Raw genomic sequence first — 24,214 nt, forward strand, 5'->3', positions numbered from 1 at the left:
TAAAGTATCTTTTCCACCTAACTTTTTAACCTAAATTCCCCTTCTACCCCTCCCTAGTTTTACAATTTCAGTGTAAGCAACTCATTAAAAAGTCTGAGTTGTGGATTTAAAGGTCACATGTCATGGCCAGTTCCACTGATCATAATTCCATTGTTGAGGTCTACTAGAATAGATTTATACTGTGCAATTTTCCAAACTCACATTGTTTCGCATACAGCATCTCTGTAAACTACGTGTATTCACTCTTTCCACTAAACGGCTCGTTGCAGCTCTTGCCCCCCCTCCCTGTGAGCCCAGTGTGCTCCGATTGGTCGGGACCAGTCGGGACGTTGTGAATCGCGCTTAGCTCCGTGGAGGTGTGAATTCCTTGTTTAGCGATACACAGCGAAACACAGCCAAACTCACCCTGAGCACACACAAAGTCACAGCCGAAGTAAAAACAATAAGTGTGGCTTGATATTGAGTAAGAAAAAGGTTGATAAACGGTGTGAGAATGGGTCTGCAGAGAGAATTTCGCCGCGATCCCAACTGTCTGTTATCAGCCAGGGAGGAGAGATCAGCAGAGCTGCATGCACTGAGTGTGTGAGGAAGTCTGTGGATTGGTCAATTTGGACCAATCAGCGGGGGCTTAACGTAATGGCTCCGCGGACGTAACGTAACGGCTCCACGGATTGGTCCATTTCGTTCCGGGTACGACATGACATCAGATGTCCCCGGAAGAATCAAATGGATGATGACGTTTCACCAACGAGGCGTTTTGGGGAGGTATTTTCTGTTTTAGAGTTTTACTCGCTACATGGTGTACTTTGAGGGTTTTGACTCTGTACACCGTTTACATGCATAAAAATCTTCATAACACACAAGGGGACGGGTAATAACCGGAAAAGCATGACATGTGACCTTTAAGTCTTAGAAAGTCGATATACAATATAGGCCTGCAAAGAGTGATTTATACATCAGACAAATATCAGAACAACTCTGCATGAATTTGTTGAAGTTTTCTGTCCACCTGAAAATATTATTTGCTCTGTTTTTGTCTTATCAAACTCCTTATACAAATCTTGTTCTTTAGCTGCTAAATGTTGCACAGTGTTCACCATCTGTCTATCGGATATATAGTGCTGGGCAGAGAGTGGTCATTGGTTTTATCACAGCTCTTTCACTGAACGCTTGCTGCTGTTGAAAGTATATACACAAATATAGAGCAGTTGGGGGCATTAAACCCTAAACAATGAGCTGAAAGATGCTATAATGCTCCTTTTAAAATGATCTAAAATGCATAGTTATTGTGTGACACAATCATTCATTAAGGAATATCATTCTTTGCAGCTTTCGTGTGATTTTTTTTTTTAAATGTCAAACTGTGTAAGACTACAATGGACCACCATATCCCTAAATAATACCTCTTAAATATAAATATAATTTAGCCCAATAACAATGCTATACATTACTAGATACATAGGATAGATGAGGAAAGTAAGTTGTTTTGTAAAGGGTATATCATTTATGCCATTAACATAACATGTGTATATGTTTATATCTGCTAGGAATGGCCACCCTTCAAAGCAAGCTTGAAAATAACTGTTACGGTGTGCAGGACCCAAATGCAGACTTAAGTGACAAAAATAATTCCTTTATTTCAAGGCTACAATATACAGAGACAGAACACTCACCGCAGACCAAGTCATTACACAAGACGAACCGACACTGAACACAGGAAGAGACAAGACTAAATACAGGAAGGGGTAATCACAAGACGAGACACAGCCGGGCAGGGGAGGAGAAACACAAGGGCCACAGGTGAAAACAATCAGACAACTAGACACACCAGGGAAACTAACGACGGGAGGAAAAACACAGGAAGAAGGACCAGACAATATACAAGGATGAAAATACCCATAACCAGACATACAAAACTACAACACAGACAGATCCTAACAATAACCTAGCAGGGTGAAATGAGTGTTAATAGGAGCCGTGCAAGGGGACGAGAGAACCAAGCATCCTTGTAGAAAAGGATGGGTGGAGGGGGTCTGGAGGACGGGCTTGGGCTGACAGCCCAGGGGCAAGGCAGAGCTTGAAAAGGGGGTTATGGAGGGGCGAAGGCAGTGGCAGGAAGAGTCAGGGGGTCGGGCCCGAGGGCGAGGACCGCGGCACTCAGGGGGCAGGGCTCGAGGGCGAAGACCGCGACTCTCAGGGGGCCGGGCTCGAGGGCGAAGACCGCGGCTCTCAGGAGGCCGGGCAGAACCCGGTGTCGGCCGGACAGGAACCGGCGCTGGTGGGACAGGCCTCGGCAGGATCCCCCACGGAAGAGGACCAGGAGTTGGCAGGACCCCCGCCAGGAGGGCAGTCGGCGGGACCCCCAACGGGACAGCACACAGGGCTGGCAGGACCCCCGGCAGGAGAGTAGTTTGCGGGACCTCCAACGGGACTGGACACAGGGCTGGCAGGACCCCCGGCAGGAGAGTAGTTCGCGGGACCTCCAACGGGACTGGACATGGAGTTGGTAGGACCCCTGGCAGGTGAGTAATCGACGGGGCCTCCAACGAGACAGGACAAAGGGTTGGCAGGACCCCCGGCAGGAGAGTAGACGGCGGGACCTCCAACGGGACAGGACAAAGGGTTGGCAGGCCCCCCGGCAGGAGAGTAGTCGGCGGGGCCTCCAACGGCACAGGACAAAGGGTTGGCAGGACCCCCGGCAGGAGAGTAGTCGGCGGGACCTCCAACGGGACAGTACATGGATTGGTAGGACCCCCGGCAGAGGAGTAGTCGACGGGGCCTCCAACGGGATAGTACATGGAGTTGGCAGGACCCCCAGCGGAACCTCCAACAGACCAGGACATTGGGTAGGGACTTGAGACGTGACTCAAGAGGAGACTCGAGAGGGGAACCAAGGGGGAACTCGAGAGGGGAACCAAGGGGGAACTCGAGAGGGGACTCGAGAGGAGACTCGAGAGGAGAACTAGAGAGGGGACTCCAGAGGGGACTAGGAGGAACTAGAGGAGGGAACTCGAGAGGGGACCCGAGAGGGGAACTAGAGAGGGGACTCGAGGAGGGACTAGAGGAGGGACCAGAGGAGGGACCAAAGGAGGTACCAGAGGAGGGAACTCGAGAGGGGACTCTAGAGGGGACTAGAGGAGAGACCAGAGGAGGGACTAGAGAAGGGAATCGAGAGGGAACTGGAGATGGGACTGTGGCAGCTGGGGCGAGAGCTGGGTCTGGAACCATGGCTGCGGGGGCCGGAATTGAAGCCAGAATCATGGCTGTAAGGTCCGGTTCTGGAGCCGGAAACATGGCTGAATGGGCCGGCTCTGGAGCCGGAATTGAAGCCAGAATCATGGCTGTAAGGTCCGGTTCTGAAGCCGGAAACATGGCTGTAAGGTCAGGTTCTGGAGCCGGAAACATGGCTGAAAGATCCAGTTCTGAAGCCGGAAACATGGCTGTATGATCCAGTTCTGAAGCCGGAAACATGGCTGTATGATCCAGTTCTGAAGCCGGAAACATGGCTGTATGATCCAGTTCTGAAGCCGGAAACATGGCTGTATGATCCAGTTCTGAAGCCGGAAACATGGCTGTTGGGTCCGGAGCGGAAGCCTGGACCCTGGCTGTGTAAGCCAGGTAATCCAGTATGGACTCAAAGCTGCGTGGGCCGGTACTGGAACATGGAGGCATGGCTGCTAGCTTGGCTTTGCGCCTCCTTCTCTTAGCAGCCGCCTGTAGCATCAAAAAAGCTGAATCCGCTGGATCCATTCTTGGTCGGTTCGTAATGTTACGGTGTGCAGGAAGCAGGACCCAAATACAGACTTAAGTGACACAAATAATTCCTTTATTTCAAGGCTACAATATACAGAGACAGAACAGAACACTCACCGCAGACCAAGTCATTACACAAGACGAACCGACACTGAACACAGGAAGAGACAAGACTAAATACAGGAAGGGGTAATCACAAGACGAGACACAGCCGGGCAGGGGAGGAGAAACACAAGGGCCACAGGTGAAAACAATCAGACAACTAGACACACCAGGGAAACTAACGACGGGAGGAAAAACACAGGAAGAAGGACCAGACAATATACAAGGATGAAAATACCCATAACCAGACATACAAAACTACAACACAGACAGATCCTAACAATAACCTAGCAGGGTGAAATGAGTGTTAATGGGAGCCGTGCAAGGGGACGAGAGAACCAAGCATCCTTGTAGAAAAGGAAAAGATGCGGAGGCCCAGTATTGAGCCCTGTTGAACTCCTGTAACACAGCTGGGTTGTTCAGACATTTATCTTTAGACGTGGGTTAGCATAACAATATTGTGTCCCTGATGGATTCATCAGCTTTCAATGTTTTCTGTATCCTTTGAAATCTTTATGGTTTCAAACAAAGGTCTGCTGTTTTATTTTTCCACAAAATGTTAGTCATTTATTCATGTCTTGTTGTCTCTTTTTGTTAGGCATCTATCTATATTCAACCTCTTCTGTTGATCCATGGACATCAGTTATTACTCTGACCTTTTATATAAATTGTTTTATAGTTTATTGTTTTCACAACAGCAGACTAGCCTCTATGGCCAGATCAACATTGCAAGTGTCTCTTATCTCATTGGTTTCATCTGGTTTAATAACAATTGTTATATCAAAAAGTTGAGATCTCAGAGTTGGGAAGTGCGTATTTATTCCCATTAACATTCCTTAGCATGACAACATTTAGTTTATTTCTGGTAATTTTATAGTTATGAGTTGTTTATTACTTATTACAATTAACAATAATGTGATTGTGTCTGTTTGCCATCAGGCTGCGTTGATCTGAGGCCCTGATCTAATTTTGAGAAAACAGTGAGAGTTTAGAGAGGAGAATATGAGCACAGTGGAATGTGTGGCCCAATTACTGTTACCATTGCAAGGCAATCTGGAGTTTCAGTGCGAAAATATATGATATAATCACCATACCACTTACATGTGAAAACACATAGTTGACATTCTCCTCCTGTCTAATTTTCCCTCTCGACTCACAAATTACACTGACCTGAAAACCTTGATTAAAGTATAACGGGTGAAGAGAATATAGTCCTATAGACAACTGTTCCTTACATATCAGAACGCATATTGGCTTGTATTTTACATTATATTATACCTTATAAACAGGGGTGCACATAACTTTTTGGCCCTGGTTCTCAAAGGAGCACCTGGAGATGTTGCTTGGTGCTCATCCTTAAAATGAAATAAACCGTAACTTTTGAGGGGGTCTTGACTTTATTTGCCAGACACACGGCACTGAACACACAGAGGTGAACACAGAACACACATGCAGAGGTGAACACAAGACAACATTAGCACAACCAGTAATCCTACAAGCTGTCATCACTACCCTCCTGACTGTTCTCCTCACTGTCTTCCTCTCTGTCAGACATGGTAGCTGATGATGTAGGCCTACTTCTTTCTCTCTGGTTGAGTCTGCGATTAGCTGCTTGCATCCACAAGTCAACAGCTGGGTTTGGGTCGAAAGTCTCTGTTGTCATCTTAGACAAGTAGATGTAATCAAATAAGTATGTGAACATAACCAATAACCTACCATAGCCAATAACAAATGCAACTTATTTTATTTGTGTTGTTCATTCATATCTTATTTTACCTTAACATTTATTTATTTATGCATCTTTTTTTTATCTCTCCAGTTTTAAAGGATATTTTTGGTTACTGTCCTATAGTATACATTGGAATGATTTCAAACCTGTTTATCCCAATAATTATAAAGGAGTGCCTTGGAAATGTGTGTTTACATAAATTGTGACCAAACCGTTTGAACTTAGACTAAAGTGAACTATCTAAACACTCAAGAGTCCTTTACCTCACTGAGCTGTAGTATCAGCCTCTCAGTCTGACTGGAGAGAGCTCTCCTCCACATTATTGTATCTTCTTCTTAGCTAGCACCAGATTCTAATAACAACAGCCCTAACAACCCTCCCTCTCTCCCACGCTCACTCGCATTTTGGCTGTGAGCTGCGGGCGCCAGATAAGCCAACATCCCCCATTTTCATCACTTACAGCGCCCATCGTACAGGGCAAATGAAACGTGTAACCGGGGTGAAAAGGGTGTTACATTTACTTAATTATGAATGTTGTTACATCAAGGCTGAAAATTAGGATGAGTGCCAACGGTTAAAAATGTTTTTTTCCCTCCCAGAGCTGTCAGCGCAGCGCCTCCACAGATCTGGCGCCCTAGGCGAACATCTATAACCAGTACTCAAGTTGTAAAAAAAAATCAGGGGGGATGGTGGATTTTATCACATGGGGACATCATTTGTGCTGATAACCTGCCGAGGGTGGGAGACCAACCAGCATAAAGATAATTATTATACTCCTAAAACAACATGCATGTTATGGATGTTCAGATACTCCTGCTATTGCTCTTGACCAAGGCACCTCAGAATTAGAGTCGGTCCCCGGGCTGCCATGGCACCACTAACATTTAGGGTCAAATGCAGAGGACAATTAGTGCAAAATCTTTTTTTCACTTTAATTGAAAGTGGGGGAGGGGATACAAAAATGTGGTTATAATGGAAGTCTATGGTACAAATCTTGTAGGTTAACAGTCCCTCGTTTATTATTCAGATGGATCAACTGATTATACTAATAATAAAATCAAAATAGTTTTTAGAATATTGAATTATAGTGTATTTTTTCAAAAAAGCAGTTACTGGTATACGATCAAAACTGGTATCTAAAGGGTTACATTTGTTAATTATTTAATTATTTTTATAATTAATTAAATCATTATGTAAATTAAACACAAATTTGAAAAATATTGATCCGTCATCATTTTATTGCAGTTCAAATACAAATATGTTATGTTAACATTCCCAATGTTACTTTTTTTTAACAGAGCATTACAGTAAGTGCAAATTGAAATAGTTTACAAAATATGAAAATATATTAAAAGATTATACAGATAATACAAAATAGGACCAATGTTGTCAATGGCTGCCTACTTACCATGTTTGTTGTTTGTTTTTCCTTCTTAAAATGTTTATTTTTTATTTTTTTAATAAATATTTTGAGATTTGGTTGAGCAGGGTATACTTGTACTTGTACTTTTACTAGTCCTTTATTAGAGATGTGTCTGTTGTTTGTGTTTATTTTTAGTGTCAGGATGGAACCCTTGTCTTTTTCTCTGCAAACAGAATCTACCTACGGGTACAAATAAATAACCTGAACCTGAACCTGAACCTACTCCACTCTCCCCCATCTCATAGAAGTTTCCAAAGATTTTCATAATCATGCTTTTTGGTCTCAATTTTTCTGGCTCTTGCTTTCGGATTGTTAGCTAAGCAATGGCTTTGAAGCCAAGTCTTGACATATACCTCTGGTCTCAACTTGTTCAGTGGAGGGCCAACACACTTGATGAAAAGCAAGGCTGACATGCTTTTTACCTCTAGGGAGCTTCTAGTTGTGGTTAAAATGTTCATCTGACTAAACCCACGTTCACACTCAGCTGTGGAGATGACCAGAGTGTTCACTGCTTGAAGGAGGGGTTTCAGCTCTTCTGGTGCTGGTGGTATCATTTATGTGCAGCCCTGCTTACCCTTACCCTTATCTCTCCATTCCCTCCTAGTGTTTCAGTGTAGTTGCTGCTTTGCTTTCACATCACACCACACAGTCGATGTGGGCACTACGCTAGATAAATCAATGGACTGAATTGAAAAGCCTGAAATGCTTTGCTGGAGACTGGGGGGGTTTTAGGCAGTCAAGGATGGAAATAAATCCTTTCAAGACACACACACACAGATACAGTACACACAGATTGATGTACCCCACTGGGAGTCTTTCTTAGTCTCTGGACTTTTAATGTTTTCTGACTCAGCTGGCAAGCACTGTAAGGCCATGAAGACAGGAAAACATCATCAGGATAGTCCAGATAACCAAAGTCACTTGTCCTTATCCACAACCTCCGGGGACCGCACTGCACAACGATGTTTGAGATTTTTAGATGCCTGATTTAACATTTCAACAAATATTTTGAGTAGTTGTGGCCACCAACATTTGTGCTAACTCATTGAATCCCTTCTTCATTGACAGATGAAGCCTGTATGTCAATTCCAAGTTGGAGTTGCTGAGTTACCAAACAGATCACAGCAGATTGTCCGCCTCTGAAATGTTCAAGGGTTTGACATACATGATGAGTTTTCTGACTGTGCTTTCTCTGTCTCTGTGTCCTCTGCCTCTCCAGAAACAGTTTGGCAGCCATGCACCTTCATCTGTCCAGCTCTGGGTCTCCTACAACCGCCAGCCAATGAAAGCAGCCCAGTTTATGACCCGACATCCAATCACAGTGAGTTTCTTTTACATCTAATGCTGCAGTCATTCAATTGATGAACAACTAATGAAAACTGGATCAACCGGCCAAATGAGGAACTAAAGATGAAGTATTTCTGGGTATCGAATCGGAATTGACACCAACTCCCATAATCCAACGCTACTTCAAAACACACCAAATTATTTTGTTGTTTTGTAACGGTGCTAAAATGTATGTATAGAAAAAAATGTGCATTTATCTGAAAACAACGTTAGAAGAAGTCCCTTTATTTTTCCCGTTGTTCACTGTTATTATACACAGTACACACACATGTACAGGACCTATACATAGGAAGTCTGAAAACATATATATATACATACATATAAAACACAGTGAGTGAGCAATTGTCCAATGAAGTCAAGTTACTAAGTACATTTGCAAAGGACTGTACTTAAGTACAATTCTGAGGTATTTTAATTAGTTTTTTACCTTAAGTTACTTTGCAGATTTGGATTACTAATTGAATACATAGTCAACACTCAAATAAGACTTGAGTTACACCTGGAGTAAATTCACAAGCTACCCAACAGTCAATAAAATAATAAAATGAGTTCCACCTTTACCAGCTTTGATAAACATATTAATGCATTGATAATAATAATCAAAATGTATTATATACAGTGGGGCAAAAAAGTATTTAGTCAGCCACCAATTGTGCAAGTTCTCCCACTTAAGGTGAGACACGGCAGGCAAAAACATCGTTTTTCAAGTACTGGTCAATTTTGAGATTTTGTGCTATTTTGATTCTATAACATGTTTTCTTTCAGGCTTTTGGAAGGAAAACGTACAAAATACACATTTAAGTGTTTATTTTACTATAGTTTGTCTAATTGCGTCTGTAGATTTCTCCTAAATTCACCAAAGGTTAGCATTCTAACGTAACATAAAGTACCGCGACCGCTGTGTGCACCATGTCAACAGAGGTATCGCTGGAAAGCTGTGTCTCTCCTGCACAATCTCATCGGATCCAAATATGGTCATTTCCTTTGTATCAGTAACCAATCGTGAAAGCACAAAGGGGTCTTAAACCAAGAAACGAAATCTCATTGGCTGGTGTCAATTTCTGACAACGTGATTCGTTCAGATGCGTCACGTGGTGTGCTAAAACACTTCCTGGTTAGCTTTCGGCTAGAAATTGAAATCTCAAAATGGCAAAAGAATGGCGAAAAAAACGTTCACAGAGAAGACGACAACAATTGTCACTTGCACGAAGCAAGGTTATACAAAAAACAAATGACCCCGAACATGAAATACCTTCACGGAGTGCGTCGATGCGCAAGCTGTCATCCAGAGAACAGGAGGGTTTAGCTAGCGCCTCACTGCAATCTTTAAAGGTCGTTTTCTCAAAATGAGTTTTTTCTCCTACTCTGAGTTTGAAATTTCAACTTCAGTAGCACGTAGATACACCAAACCTTCCAGTTATATTCCTATCAATATTATGAAGGCTTTTACAGAAGGGTTTGTTCATATATCATTCATAGCCTGAATTATACAACATTGTATACCTAAAAACATGGCGAAAATGGATATTTTAGGGCTGTTGACAGTATTTTCTGATTTATGGAGTGATAAAAAGAGATATCCAATATCCCTTTTGTAAAAGCCTTAGATACTAATATGACTACAAAATGAAACCTGAATTTTTAACCTGGCTTTATCTAAAGTTCAGATTTCGATTCCTGAAATGTCTTAAAATAGGTGCATATTTAATGAGATAATGGATAATTTGCATATTTAAACATGCTATTTCAGAAAACTTGTAATACAAAAAACAATTGCCTTATTGTAAGTAATTAACTGGAGAAATGTCTAGCTGATACCTTTAAGTTAAAAAAATTCGCCTTAAAAATATGAGAGAGGCCTGTAATTTTCATCCTAGGTACACTTCAACTATGAGAGACAGAATGGGGGGAAAGAATCCAGGAAATCACATTGTAGGATTTTTAATGAATTAATTGGTAAATTCCTCGGTAAAATAAGTATTTGATCACCTACAAACAAACAAGATGTCTGGTTCTCACAGACCTGTAACTTCTTCTTTAAGAGCCTCCTCTGTCCTCCACTTGTTAACTGTATTAATGGCACCTCTTTGAACTCGTTATCAGTATAAAAGACACCTGTCCACAACCTCAAACAGTCACACTCCAAACTCCACTATGGCCAAGACCAAAGAGCTGTCAAAGGACACCAGAAACACAATTGTAGACCTGCACCAGGCTGGGAAGACTGAATCTGCAATAGGTAAGCAGCTTGGTGTGAAGAAATCAACCGTGGGAGCAATTATTAGAAAATGGAAGACATACAAGACCACTGATAATCTCCCTCGATCTGGGGCTCCACGCAAGATCTCACCCCGTGGGGTCAAAATGATCACAAGAACGGTGAGCAAAAATCCCAGAACCACACAGGGGGACCTAGTCAATAACCTGCAGAGAGCTGGGACCAAAGTAACCAAGGCTACCATCAGTAACACACTACGCCGCCAGGGACTCAAATCCTGCAGTGCCAGACGTGTCCCCCTGCTTAAGCCAGTACATGTCCAGGCCCGTCTGAAGTTTGCTAGAGAGCATTTAGATGATCCAGAAGAGGATTGGGAGAATGTCATATGGTCAGATGAAACCAAAATATAACTTTTTTGGTAAAAACTCAACTAGATGTGTTTGGAGGAGAAAGAATGCTGAGTTGCATCCAAAGAACACCATACCTACTGTGAAACATGGGGGTGGAAACATCATGCTTTGGGGCTGTTTTTCTGCAAAGGGACCAGGACAACTGATCCGTGTAAAGGAAAGAATGAATGGGGCCATGTATCGTGAGATTTTGAGTGACAACCTCCTTCCATCAGCAAGGGCATTGAAGATGAAACGTGGCTGGGTCTTTCAGCATGACAATGATCCCAAACACACCGCCCGGGCAACAAAGGAGTGGCTTCGTAAGAAGCATTTAAGTTCCTGGAGTGGCCTAGCCAGTCTCCAGATCTCAACCCCATAGAAAATCTTTGGAGGGAGTTGAAAGTCCGTGTTGCCCAGCGACAGCCCCAAAACATCACTGCTCTAGAGGAGATCTGCATGGAGGAATGGGCCAAAATACCAGCAACAGTGTGTGAAAACCTTGTGAAGACTTACAGAAAACGTTTGACCTCTGTCATTGCCACCAAAGGGTATATAACAAAGTATTGAGATGAACTTTTGTTATTGACCAAATACTTATTTTCCACCATAATTTGCAAATAAATTCTTTAAAAATCAGACAATGTGATTTTCTGGATTTTTTTTTTTCTCATTCTGTCTCTCATAGTTGAGGTATACCTAGGATGAAAATTACATTCTTCTCTCATCTTTTTAAGTGGGAGAACTTGCACAATTGGTGGCTGACTAAATACTTTTTTGCCCCACTGTATATTATTCTGAAATGAGCAAATGTGCTTAGTACTTTTACTTTCGGTACTTCAAGTATATTTTGATGCTAATTGCGTATGTCCTTTATTGAGTTGAGTAAACTTCTACTTGTAACAGAGTATTCTTATCTCTGGTACTTCTATGTTTACTTAAAGTGGACCTATCATGCTATATTTGAATAATATATTGTAGGGCCATACCTATACAAAACATGTCTGCAAAGTTTTTTTTTCAAAATACCAAACAGATCATGCATTTTAGCCATGCCTCATTTCGCTCTATTTGCTCTTTTTTAGCCCTGTTTTTGCAGGGGCTGAATCTGTGAGAAGTCTTCTTCGCTGCTTTTGTGGCAGACTACAGCGTCTGGCATATGTACTACAGCGTCTCCAGCGCTTTCGAACGGCAATGGCCGTGGCTGTCTCCTCCTGATAGGTGGAGAGTTGTCCATATAGGCGGAGCTCCTCGTTCCTGACGTCAGATAATTTTCAAATCTGTATCAGTCTGTATCAGATCCATTGCAGCCCCGTTTTTAGAGATTTGGGTATGGAGGAAAGGAGAGAGGGTTGTGTTTTCTGACACTTGGTGTGTTCCCTGACACACCGGGGACACATATTCATGTGTAAAAGACGTACAAAAGTGCATTTTGCATGATAGGTCCCCTTTAAGTAAAGTAACCACTGGAATTGTCAGAGCATACAGATCGTCAGTTTTTCCAACCCCAGGGAACAGTTGGTTCGATGCCTCGGCAGTGCCCAGGAAGTGAACTGGCACCTCTCCAAGCTACCAGTCCACATTCCTTATTTTTGTTTCTATTGGGACGTGAACAGGTCTCTTAAGTTTGAGCTACTGCCGCTAAATCTTAATGAATGAACCTTAAGATGTGTTAACCTAACGGAAAAAATACCTTTTCTGTGTTTTTTTTTATGTCAACAGAACATTGTACAAAGAGCTTGTGTTTTTGCAGAATATGCAGATTTAAAAGGTGTTAGATCCATGAGTTAACCTGATTGTCAAGATAGTGGTCCCCAAAGTTTGTATGAATTTGCCAATGGGATAATTCTCGAGCCAGTGTCAAACGCTCTTCCTAACTCCTGTCTGTTTTAGCCCTCTCTGCAGTAGTTGTAATAAGCAAACTAAATATGAACACTGTGGCACCCATTTAAAAAAAAAATACACACAAAGGATATCTTCATTCTGATGGAGGAACCACTTACATCACCATGTATACAGCTGCATTTTTGTTTCTGAAATCTTTTCACATTGTTTCCAGTCATATTGCATCCTCAGTCTAAAGATGACCCCCCTCCCATCTTCTTCTTGTCCTAACAGGAGTACTACATAGCAGATGCGTCAGAGGACCAAGTGTTTGTGTGTGTGAATCACCTGAACAACGTCACACACCTCTACATCTCGGACACACAGGGCCTGTCCTTCTCTCTGTCTCTGGAGAATGTTCTTTACTACAGTCCTGAGGGCTCTGGCAGCAACACACTGATCAGGTATTACGCACACACACACACACACACACACACACACACACACACACACACACACACACACACACACACACACACACACACCACACACACACACACACACACACACACACACACACACACACACACACACACACACACACCACACACACACACACACACCAGTTGTATTGTATTATTGTATGAGAGAGGTTCCAGGTTGAATTGAGGTGAATATTTGTAATGTTCAGAGGTTGTTGTGTTTAATATTCATGAGAATATTTGTCATTGTTCAAATGATAATAAACATTAGCATAAAGCTCTGGGCTCAGAACAGTCTCATAATACACACATGCGCACAGAAGGATTCACACTTGTATTTCATGATCCGCAAAAGGATTCACACTTGTATTTCCGGATCCACACTTGTGTTTTTCAATGCACACACAAATGTATTCCGTTTCATATAAATGTAAATAAAATCCAAATACAGAAAAAAGTTTTACATATGTATTTTTGATCCTCACTTATTTGTTTTCCGCTTAAAACCGCTGCACCTGCAAACACAAACCGCTTCCTGTGCACGGATCGCTGTGCATTCGTGTGTGGGTTTTTTGAGACTCTCCTGACGGTCAGCCGATTCGTACTTGTAATTATTTCTATCTATAGCCAATCAGATGTCTCCTCAATTCTAAGCCAATCACATGAGCGCGCCCCCACGAGGGTAGATTTATTGCGTTCATGACGTAGCGCTTCATGTACACATTTTGCGCAGTCCGGAGCTGAAAGCTCCATGGAGCCTGCCTGCAGGCGCTAATCTCAGGACACCCTCCACTCTCAGTACAGCGCCACTTTCCGAACAGGCAATGCACGCAAATACAAGCCTTTATATTATTAAGGTACAGCGCCACTTTCCGAACCATTGATGAATGCTTGTGTACACAAAAACGGCAGGCAAAACCGTTTTAAATGTGTGTTTCCTGTATGGCGAATACAGCTGCTTTATTTATGTCTGTATGAAGTTGTTGTGAGTGTGGAGGGAGCAGCTACAGGTTAGCTTAGCCTAATCGATCAGTGCACTACGAAGCCAGTGCTAGACAGTGACCTCGGGGGGGGAGCCCCGCCGGTCATTATCGGCCGATATTCACTCTTAATAGTTTGATCGGTGCTCTCTATAAAGGCCGATCAGGAGAGCTGGATCTGATCGATATGGACATAAACGCGAGTGAAGTATAACCAGACGCGAGAGAGAGATCAGATCAGCTGCTGAGTCTGATGGAGACACGCTGCTCTGCATGATCACCTAGGGTTGCCAACCGTCCCGTATTAGCCGGGACGTCCTGTATTTGAGCCAAAATGGGCGTGTCCCGTACGGGACTTTGTTTGTCCCGGATTCCCGTGTAAAGGGAAAAATAAAAAATATGTTTCTGTTTGCGCGCAATGCAGTGTGTCTGGCTGCGTGCCTGTGTGTTTGTGTGCTGTATGCGAAGGGCACTAGGACCGCTCAGTTGACAGGGCAGGCACAATGCTCGCACGTGTGTGTGTGAGATTTTCTCCGGTGGGCCGCGGGCACGGCAACATTGTTTGTGTGACATGTCAGCCTGTTCAGTCGTGTGGGAAAATGAGCGCTGCCGGTGGAGGAGGTGATGATGAAAGAGGAGAAGAGAGAGAGGATGTGGTTCTGGGCCCTGGCCCAGAACCACATCCGCATGCGTGCGTGCGTGCGTGCGTGCGTGCGTGCGTGCGTGCGTGCGTGCGTGCGTGCGTGCGTGCGTGCGTGCGTGCGTGCGTGCGTGCGTGCGTGTGTGAGAGAGAGTCAGTCAGCTGATTGATGGGAAAATGCTGGGGAAATGGTTGGTTGAAGGATAACATTAAGTCTAATAATGATGTACCGTGCATGTTCACATCATGTATACTTTGCATTACTTCTGCATTATTTTTTAACATTTTGGACAAAATAGCCAATTGTACATCGAGGTGCTCAGATGTCCCTAGTGCCCACCTATCCAATTTGAACATGCTGATGTACAATGTGATGTAGTAGCCTAATGCAGGTGTAAGACCATTGTGTTTGTATTGTGTTATAGGTATGCATAGTTTTCTATGCATTTTGAGGGTTTTGGGGGGTTTGACCCCTCGAACCCTAGGGGGCTGGCTCCCCCAAAAGAATTAAATAGCATAACCCTAACCCTAAAACCGAAATAAAGTAACAAAAAAAAGTAACTAAATCCGCCAGAAACCAGAAAATCTTCGCGCACACGCGCGCGGGGGACACGTGCCTGTGTCCCGTTTTTCCATTTCTGGAAGTTGGCAACCCTATGATCACCTGATGCTCCGCCCTCTGTTTAGCGAGCTGACCGGACTAAGCAAAATGCGTATATGAAGTAATCTTACCCTCGTGGGGGCGCGCTCAAGTGATTGGCTTAGAATGAAGGAGACATCTGATTGGCTATAGATTTGGCCCCGGGGCCTTGAGTTTGACACCCCTGACGTAGAGCATTGAGATGCTGCGGTCAATGCTTCCGCCTAGTGTATTGGCAACGATCTCTCCACAGGAATTAAATGTCAACGCAGAGCTTTTTCCGCTCATGTCACAAATATAGGCCACTAAAGAAAAGTCTAACCCCTAGATTCCACCGGGTCCGTCTGCGGCGCGTTACGGCCGCGCCGCATCGTCCGCAAGGATCGCGGCCACTCTAGTCAATGGGTGCTATTCCACCAAATGCGCCGCGTTACGGCTCAGAAGCGTCCCAGAAGCGTCCCAGAAGCGTCCCAGAAGCGTCCCAGAAGCGTCTCGCCGCTGGGCTACGCTGAAAATAGGATTGAAGTCTATTTTTCGACGCGACGCAGCCGTAAGGTAATGTCGGGCAGGCAGGAAGTGGAACGTTCAGAGCATATATAGCATATATATATATATATATATTAGGGCCGGGACTCGATTAAAAAAATTAATCTAATTAATTAATCGAAATTAATCGCATTTTTAATCACATATAAATATTTGACCTGAGAACAGTGAGAAGCAATTTTTTTCACATGGATTTTAGTATACCATTAGGCACATTCACACCGCAGTACTTTTCCCACAAAGGTTCATGAGAACTCTTTGAACCTGGGGGTGGATTAGGCAAATGAAGCCGCTGACGTCACTTCTTCTTCTTCTGCTTTGGGTTTACTGGCAGGCCGCAAACCACTTCACGGCGTATACTGCCGCCCAAAGTCCCCGGAGTTGGGGACTGGCTTCAGTAGAAGCTGCTGGGAGTCCCTGCAGCCTTCCGAGTAAATCGCCAGAACGCCGACACCTCCTCATCTCCACCGCTCCCATGTTTTATTTTGTGTTGCCATAAGTTAGTCTCTCTGCGTTTCTGCGCTGGGCTAATGCTAATAATGCTAATGCGAGGATAATAAAATTCACAAAACTTTTTGGGAGTTTTACAGGGCGTGGTTTGCAATCCGCCCAGCCAATCAGAAATATAGCTCTTTTCTCACAAGAGAGCCGTACGAAAGTCCCTGCTCTCTAGCAGCTCTCTGCTCTCTAGCAGGGACTTTCGTGGGGGTAAAAAGGTTCTCATGAACTAATTTTAGTACCGGCTCTTTTTGGTGTGAACGCGATAAAAGAGGCTAACGTCCACGCTAGCTTCCACGCTAGCTGCTATATGTTTTGCATTGAGGTGATACTTGAGGCTTGATGTGCTGCGGTGATATGCGAATTCCTTTTTGCATAATTTGCACACAACCGTGCTCTTATCGACGCTTCCATCCGTCCGTTTTTTAAAACAACATATCCCACTGTTGTTCACTGTGGTTTGTTGTTGTCTGAAGTCATGAACGTTAGTTGGTGCTCCAGTATAATCGGTACGCCTGAAACTCATCCAGTGAGAAAAGTTCCGCGGTGCAAAAATAAGTGCGATTAAAATGCGTTAATTTTTTTAACGCGTTAATTTTTGTGTAATTAATTAATCTTAATTAACGCGTTAAAGTCCCGGCCCTAATATATATATATATATATATATATATATATATATATATATATATATATATACACAGTGGGGCAAAAAAGTATTTAGTCAGCCACCAATTGTGCAAGTTCTCCCACTTAAAAAGATGAGAGGCCTGTAATTTTCATCCTAGGTATACCTCAACTAGGAGAGACAAAATGAGAAAAAAAAAATCCAGAAAATCACATTGTCTGATATTTAAAGAATTTATTTGCAAATTATGGTGGAAAATAAGTATTTTGTCAATAACAAAAGTTCATCTCAATACTTCGTTATATACCCTTTGGTGGCAATGACAGAGGTCAAACGTTTTCTGTAAGTCTTCACAAGGTTTTCACACACTGTTGCTGCTATTTTGGCCCATTCCTCCATGCAGATCTCCTCTAGAGCAGTGATGTTTTGGGGCTGTCGCTGGGCAACACAGACTTTCAACTCCCTCCAAAGATTTTCTATGGGGTTGAGATCTGGAGACTGGCTAGGCCACTCCAGGACCTTGAAATGCTCCTTACGAAGCCACTCCTTCGTTGCCCGGGCGGTGTGTTTGGGATCATTGTCATGCTGAAAGACCCAGCCACGTTTCATCTTCAATGCCCTTGCTGATGGAAGAAGGTTGTCACTCAAAATCTCACGATACATGGCCCCATTCATTCTTTCCTTTACACGGATCAGTCGTCCTGGTCCCTTTGCAGAAAAACAGCCCCAAAGCATGATGTTTCCACCCCCATGTTTCACAGTAGGTATGGTGTTCTTTGGATGCAACTCAGCATTCTTTCTCCTCCAAACACGTCTAGTTGAGTTTTTACCAAAAAGTTCTATTTTGGTTTCATCTGACCATATGACATTCTCCCAATCCTCTTCTGGATCATCTAAATGCTCTCTAGCAAACTTCAGACGGGCCTGGACATGTACTGGCTTAAGCAGGGGGACACGTCTGGCACTGCAGGATTTGAGTCCCTGGCGGCGTAGTGTGTTACTGATGGTAGCCTTTGTTACTTTTGTCCCAGCTCTCTGCAGGTCATTGACTAGGTCCCCCCGTGTGGTTCTGGGATTTTTGCTCACCGTTCTTTTGATCATTTTGACCCCACGGGGTGAGATCTTGCGTGGAGCCCCAGATCGAGGGAGATTATCAGTGGTCTTGTATGTCTTCCATTTTCTAATAATTGCGCCCACAGTTGATTTCTTCACACCAAGCTGCTTACCTATTGCAGATTCAGTCTTCCCAGCCTGGTGCAGGTCTACAATTGTGTTTCTGGTGTCCTTTGACAGCTCTTTGGTCTTGGCCATAGTGGAGTTTGGAGTGTGACTGTTTGAGGTTGTGGACAGGTGTCTTTTATACTGATAACGAGTTCAAACAGGTGCCATTAATACAGTTAACGAGTGGAGAACAGAGGAGGCTCTTAAAGAAGAAGTTACAGGTCTGTGAGAGCCAGAAATCTTGTTTGTTTGTAGGTGACCAAATACTTATTTTACCGAGGAATTTACCAATTAATTCATTAAAAATCCTACAATGTGATTTCCTGGATTCTTTCCCCCCATTCTGTCTCTCATAGTTGAAGTGTACCTAGGATGAAAATGACAGGCCTCTCTCATCTTTTTAAGTGGGAGAACGTGCACAATTGGTGGCTGACTAAATACTTTTTTGCCCCACTGTGTATATATATATATACACACACACACAAACTAATTTTGCAGACCCTATCCCTCCGTAGTCTTTCAAGTAGGAGGAGAAATGCCAGCGTTCTCCTCCGGTTTACAGGCACTGTGTAAATTATATATATAGAATAATTATGATGATGAATGCATTTTTTTTTACCACTAACATACAGCAACACATCTTTGATTCATGTCGTTTATAACTGGGATATTACAATTATCATTAACTTTGTCTGTACAAAGTAGCCTGTCCAGGAAATATGCCCAAATCAACAAAAACTGCGAGCCGGCAGACAAGACGCTCCGCTTCTGAAATACTTCTGAAACGCGCCCGGTAGGGTATGACGCCGGAGGAGGCCGGACCAAAACCGCGGCGCAGCCGTAACGCGGCGCAGACGGACCCGGTGGAATCTAGGGGTAACAAGTGCAACAAATATGAGGCTGATGGATGCAATAAACCTGTCAGTCTGGTTTGAAGACAAAAGTAAAGTGAGAACTTATCATTAATTTGACAAAGCACACATAGAAGAAAAACCTTTGTCAGGGACACTTTATCAGCCAACTTCTTGTCCATAGCTATTTTCCCCAGCTCTCTTTGGGGATCCTGAATTATTCCCAGGCCAGATGTGATATATAATCCTCCTAATCTCCTGGGTCTGCCCACAGCTGCTGGCTTCACAGGGTGGCATCAGATGTATGGTCTCCCTTTCAAGGCAAAGAGCAGCAGATTTACACCAAGCTCTTTCTGGTTGTCTGAGCAAGGGTAGGGCCGATTTATCAACAGTGCACAGATTGTTTTTACGAGGGCAACCCAAGTTGGACACAAGGGCTGTCAGAAGCAATCCCAAAGCAATTATTTTCATTGGCTTGGAAAGTTTTAATTACGTATTGCGGCTGAACAGCACACACCTGAGAGAGAGAGATCTTTTTTTTTTTTAAAGCACGTTATAGTCACCCTTAAATCATGGGCTCAATATTGGTATACGGAATTTGGTCAAAGACATCTCAATATTAAAATGTCTCCATGTCGCACAGCAATATCTGGGAGGCTTCCAGTTCCTTGTTTCTCAATATGGTTTAGGGAAGTAGTCTGTGGGAACCATATTGAGACCTTTTGAATCAACACGCATAGCTTTCATTCAAAAGTATATAGCAGGGGTGTCAAACTCAAGGCCCGGGGGCCAAATCCGGCCCGTGACTTCATTACATTACATTACATTGCATTTAGCTGACGCTTTTATCCAAATCGACTTACAATAAGTGCGTTCGACCAACAAAATACAAAGTTGAAGAAAACAGAATCATATAAGTACATCAGGTTTCATAGAGCAAAAACATTTCAAGTGCCACTCAACTGGCTTTAGATAAGCCAGTCCTTTTATCAGTATATAAGTGCTTTGTTAATAGTTATATCGCTCGAAGTGGAGTCGAAAGAGATGAGTTTTCAGTCTGCGCCGGAAGGTGTGTAAGCTATCTGCTGTCCTAATTTCAATGGGGAGCTCATCAGGCTTGGAATTTCGTCATTTTAGGGGCAAGGCCATTTGGCCTTCCCGTTCACATTTTTTTCAAGGGCACAAAGGCCACATGACAGGGCACAAAGGCCGTTTGGTTAAATTACGCTGGTCAATCAACATGACTGAAAAGTGTAGCACTAACGTCAACACCAGTCGTTTTACAAATGGCTGAATAGCAATAGTGTTTCTTTAACGTATACGTTAAGTTCAGCCATAAACCACATAAGTCAGTCATGTATTATATCAAAACCGCTTAGCAAGAAAAATACTAGATTCAAAGGTGACAGCTCTGCTAGCTTGTAGAAGCAACACTAGATGTAGACCCCTTGAAGGGAAGACGTTAGCGCTATCCAAACTAGCTAGCTATCGCTAGTTTTCATGACAAAATATAACGAGTCAACTTTAAATAGGCTAATACAATGGTAATTACCTATCAATAGTACTTTCTATAAACACGTAAATGTTAAGTCCTTTCAAATACTACCACATACTTCAGTTAAATCATATGTAAACAGCTTGGTCCGCTTGCTTACCTGTGCTTGTCTTGCTCCCGCGGCTGAGGAGGAGGCTGTTGGGCCCCTACAGGCATTTCTGACGGAACAATCACAGCAGAGCAATCGCTCTGATCCACAGGGCACAGGCATCGCCCGGGACTATCCTACTGCGCACACTAATATGACTTTACTAGCGTTGTTTACACTGGAACTTTTGACAGGGGCACCAAGGCCACTTTGGCCGTGAATTGCATTTTTTTTCACAGGGCATCACGGCCAAAGTGCGGGGCCATGGCCGTCGTGGCCGTCGTGAAATTCCCACCCTGGAGCTCATTCCACTTCATTTTATGTGGCCCCACAAGAGCTTGCAAAGAATATTATATGTTTATTATACGGTTACATGATTTACAGAAGCACGTTGCCCATAAACTACATGTCCCACAATGCATCTCAAATTAGACTTTTTTCTCAGAATTTGACTCCTTTTTTTTTTAAATGTTACTTTTTTTGTAAATGTCACTTCCTTTTAAAAAAAAATTCACTTCTGTTTTTTGATTGTGACTTGTTTTCCAGAATTTGATTTTTCTTTTTAAATCATTTTGTGTCATGCACACTGAAGAGACTTGCAATTATTTGCCCCAGACTTCTGATTTCAGACATAGTTAATTATGAAGTTATTACCCTATCCAATAATAATCCAATGCAGAGGCAATAATGTAATATAATACATTATTTTATATATGTATTTTTATATAGTCTTAAAGTTACAACCGGCCCTTTGAGTGTAGCCATAATGCTGATGTGCGTTGGGTGTAACGCGTTACAAATAACGCATTACTGTAATAATATTACTTTTGTCGGTAACGGAGTAGAGTAACGCGCTACTTTTATAATTCAGTAATCACACTACAGTTACTAACATTGCCCCGACACGCGTTACTTCGTTACTTACTAAAATCAGTCATAATCAAACCTCAACAAACACCTGCAAAGAACACATGCTAAGGTGAAGCCAACGCACAGCTATTCGTTGTTTGTTTATATCACGTAGTCTGTTCTTCTTCTCTGTTTTCCGGTTGTTGCCTGTTTTGAATGATGAATACACACTACCGCCGCCTGCTGGTAAGGAGAGTTATTGCCACTCACGCATGCGCAGTTCGTACGTGCTCGGCTGAAGTCTTTGCGGTGTCTGGTTCCAGTGCAACACATGGCCAACACGCAGGAGAACACGCCGACGCAACAGCGTGAGCAGAGATAGACTGCGCAAAATATACAGATAGCAGGAGACAGAGGACAGCCATGGTCAGATAGGAAAACATTCAGGATCTGGATCAGTCTTATGCGACAATGGAAACTGAACTAAAGAGAACATTTGAAACTTTAGCAGTCTGCGTGATCTGCCTGCAGGGAGGGGCGGGTCGGCCCTGCGAGTAAACTAACGAGTAAAGTAACGAGTTACTTTATGTAGAGAGTAACGAAGTAGTGTAATATATTACTTTTTTTAAAAAAGTAATATGTAATGTATTACTTTTTTTTAGTAACGACCCCATCTCTGCCCGTGGGCCGCGATTAAATTGAGTTTGACACCCCTGGTATATAGTATTATTGGTCACTTCCTATAGTGTGTTAATCAGGTTTTGGTGCATGTAAATGCTCTGCAAAAGTTAAAATCCCTGTGTTCCCTCCAGAGGGAGTTTTCTCCCACACACTCTCCCCCCCTTGCCTGAAACGCCTCCGTTGTTAATTTCCCTGACATAATGACATCACTATGTGACACTTGCACTTTTATTGGCTAGTGCTGCAACACATTGTACATGAAAGGCTAAGGGGTGGGACATCTCCAAGTGGTTGACTAATCAAAACAAGGCTGAGCAGCTAACCAATCAGAGCAGACTGGACTCTGGTTGCAAGAATTTTGAGAGAGACTATAATGGACTCGTTTCCCATCAGATCAAAATGGACTGTCAGTAACTCAGCCAGCAAATCAATTTTCATGACAACTGAGCAAATGTCTTCTGCTGATGAAACCGTGTGATACATTTGAAATCTCCAGAGAAATCATTAGTCGGGGTTGTTTTGTTAAACTTGCTCCTTGGTAAAGATGAAATGTCATGCTTTATATTTATTTAGTTCTATGAATATAATGTTTTTACGCATTTTGCCTTTGTTTAAGAATTGGATCACACGCTCAAGCCTTTTGTACAGACGCATACAAATGAGCCCGGTGTTTACGTCCGGTAAATATTAAGCACAGTCTGCGGGTTTTCTAGTAATAGAGTAGTTCCCATAGCAACCTTCTACACTGACAGTGAAACGTCTAGTTTCTCCCTACAAAGGTCTGATAACAGTGAGTCTTTGTAAACAACAACGAGTAATTCCTCTTTATCTAATAAAAGGGAATCTATTGATCTGACTCCACAACTCTGTCTGACCTCTCATTGTTTTTCTGCTCCTCTATAATCACATCAGGAAGCTCCTGTGTTGTTTTGTCAGAGGCGGTCACAGTGCAGGCTCAGGTGTTTGCCTCCCAATGTTGATTCTCCCTTTGCATCTGACACTGTCTTCTGATAATGAAATGAAGCGTACCTTCTGTTCATCTAATCCTACAGCATCCTGTGGGTGAAAGTGTGTGTTTGTATGCAGCTCTCTTACAACATTTCTGGGTAATGATGTTGAAGCTTCCTGTTTACCTCTCTCTGCTTTGTGTTAAGTTACCTCTACAGCTCTATAATACAGATGCACTATGTCTACTTGCATTTACCCTCCAGTGTTAGTGAGCCAAGTGAAAGGGACATGTATGGGGCAACTTAAAAATACTAGATTCATAAATAAGATTCAATGAGAGTGTATTGTCTTATTCAAAAAAGCTAAAGCCTAGTTGTTGTCAATTAAAATCTTTAAGGGGACAAATTCTGTAAATGTTTAGGTTCATATTTGTATTTTGTTCCTCTGTGACATGTCTCCATGCTTTAATGTTCAAAAAGCCCTTTATTTTTGCTCATACTGCCTGTGCTGCAGCACCTCTTTTCACCCTCTGTCTGAAACCAGAGCCCAGTCTGCCCTGATTGGTTAGCTGGTCGGCTCTGTTTGCGATTGGTCAACCGCTTAGAGATGTGTCAGGAATGTCCCACCCCTTAGCCTATCACGTACAATGTGTTGGAGCTCCAGCCAATGGACATGATGTTATTATGTTACGGAAGTAAACAAAGGAGTCCAATGGAGGCCTTTCAGGCATGGGGGTGTGGGGGGGGGGGGGGGGGTGTGTGTGTGTGAGAGAGAGAGAAACTCCCCCTGGAAGGAACTTGTTGCCTTTGAGACCCTTACATGCAC

General features: G+C 43.1%; 1 protein-coding gene across 2 annotated transcripts in view; it reads left to right on the forward strand.

The window, feature by feature from the left end:
• sorl1 (sortilin-related receptor, L(DLR class) A repeats containing) overlaps positions 1-24,214 on the forward strand; it is a 164,666-nt gene that overhangs the window by 68,822 nt on the left and 71,630 nt on the right. For both annotated transcript variants that reach the window (XM_034239940.1, XM_034239941.1), the window contains exons 7-8: positions 8,227-8,328; positions 13,080-13,249. In XM_034239940.1, coding sequence (XP_034095831.1) covers positions 8,227-8,328; positions 13,080-13,249 — 272 coding nt within the window. The remainder of the gene's footprint in view (positions 1-8,226; positions 8,329-13,079; positions 13,250-24,214) is intronic.

The sequence above is a fragment of the Gymnodraco acuticeps genome, unplaced genomic scaffold, assembly GCF_902827175.1.
Source record: "Gymnodraco acuticeps unplaced genomic scaffold, fGymAcu1.1, whole genome shotgun sequence".
Taxonomy (NCBI): Eukaryota; Metazoa; Chordata; class Actinopteri; order Perciformes; family Bathydraconidae; genus Gymnodraco; species Gymnodraco acuticeps.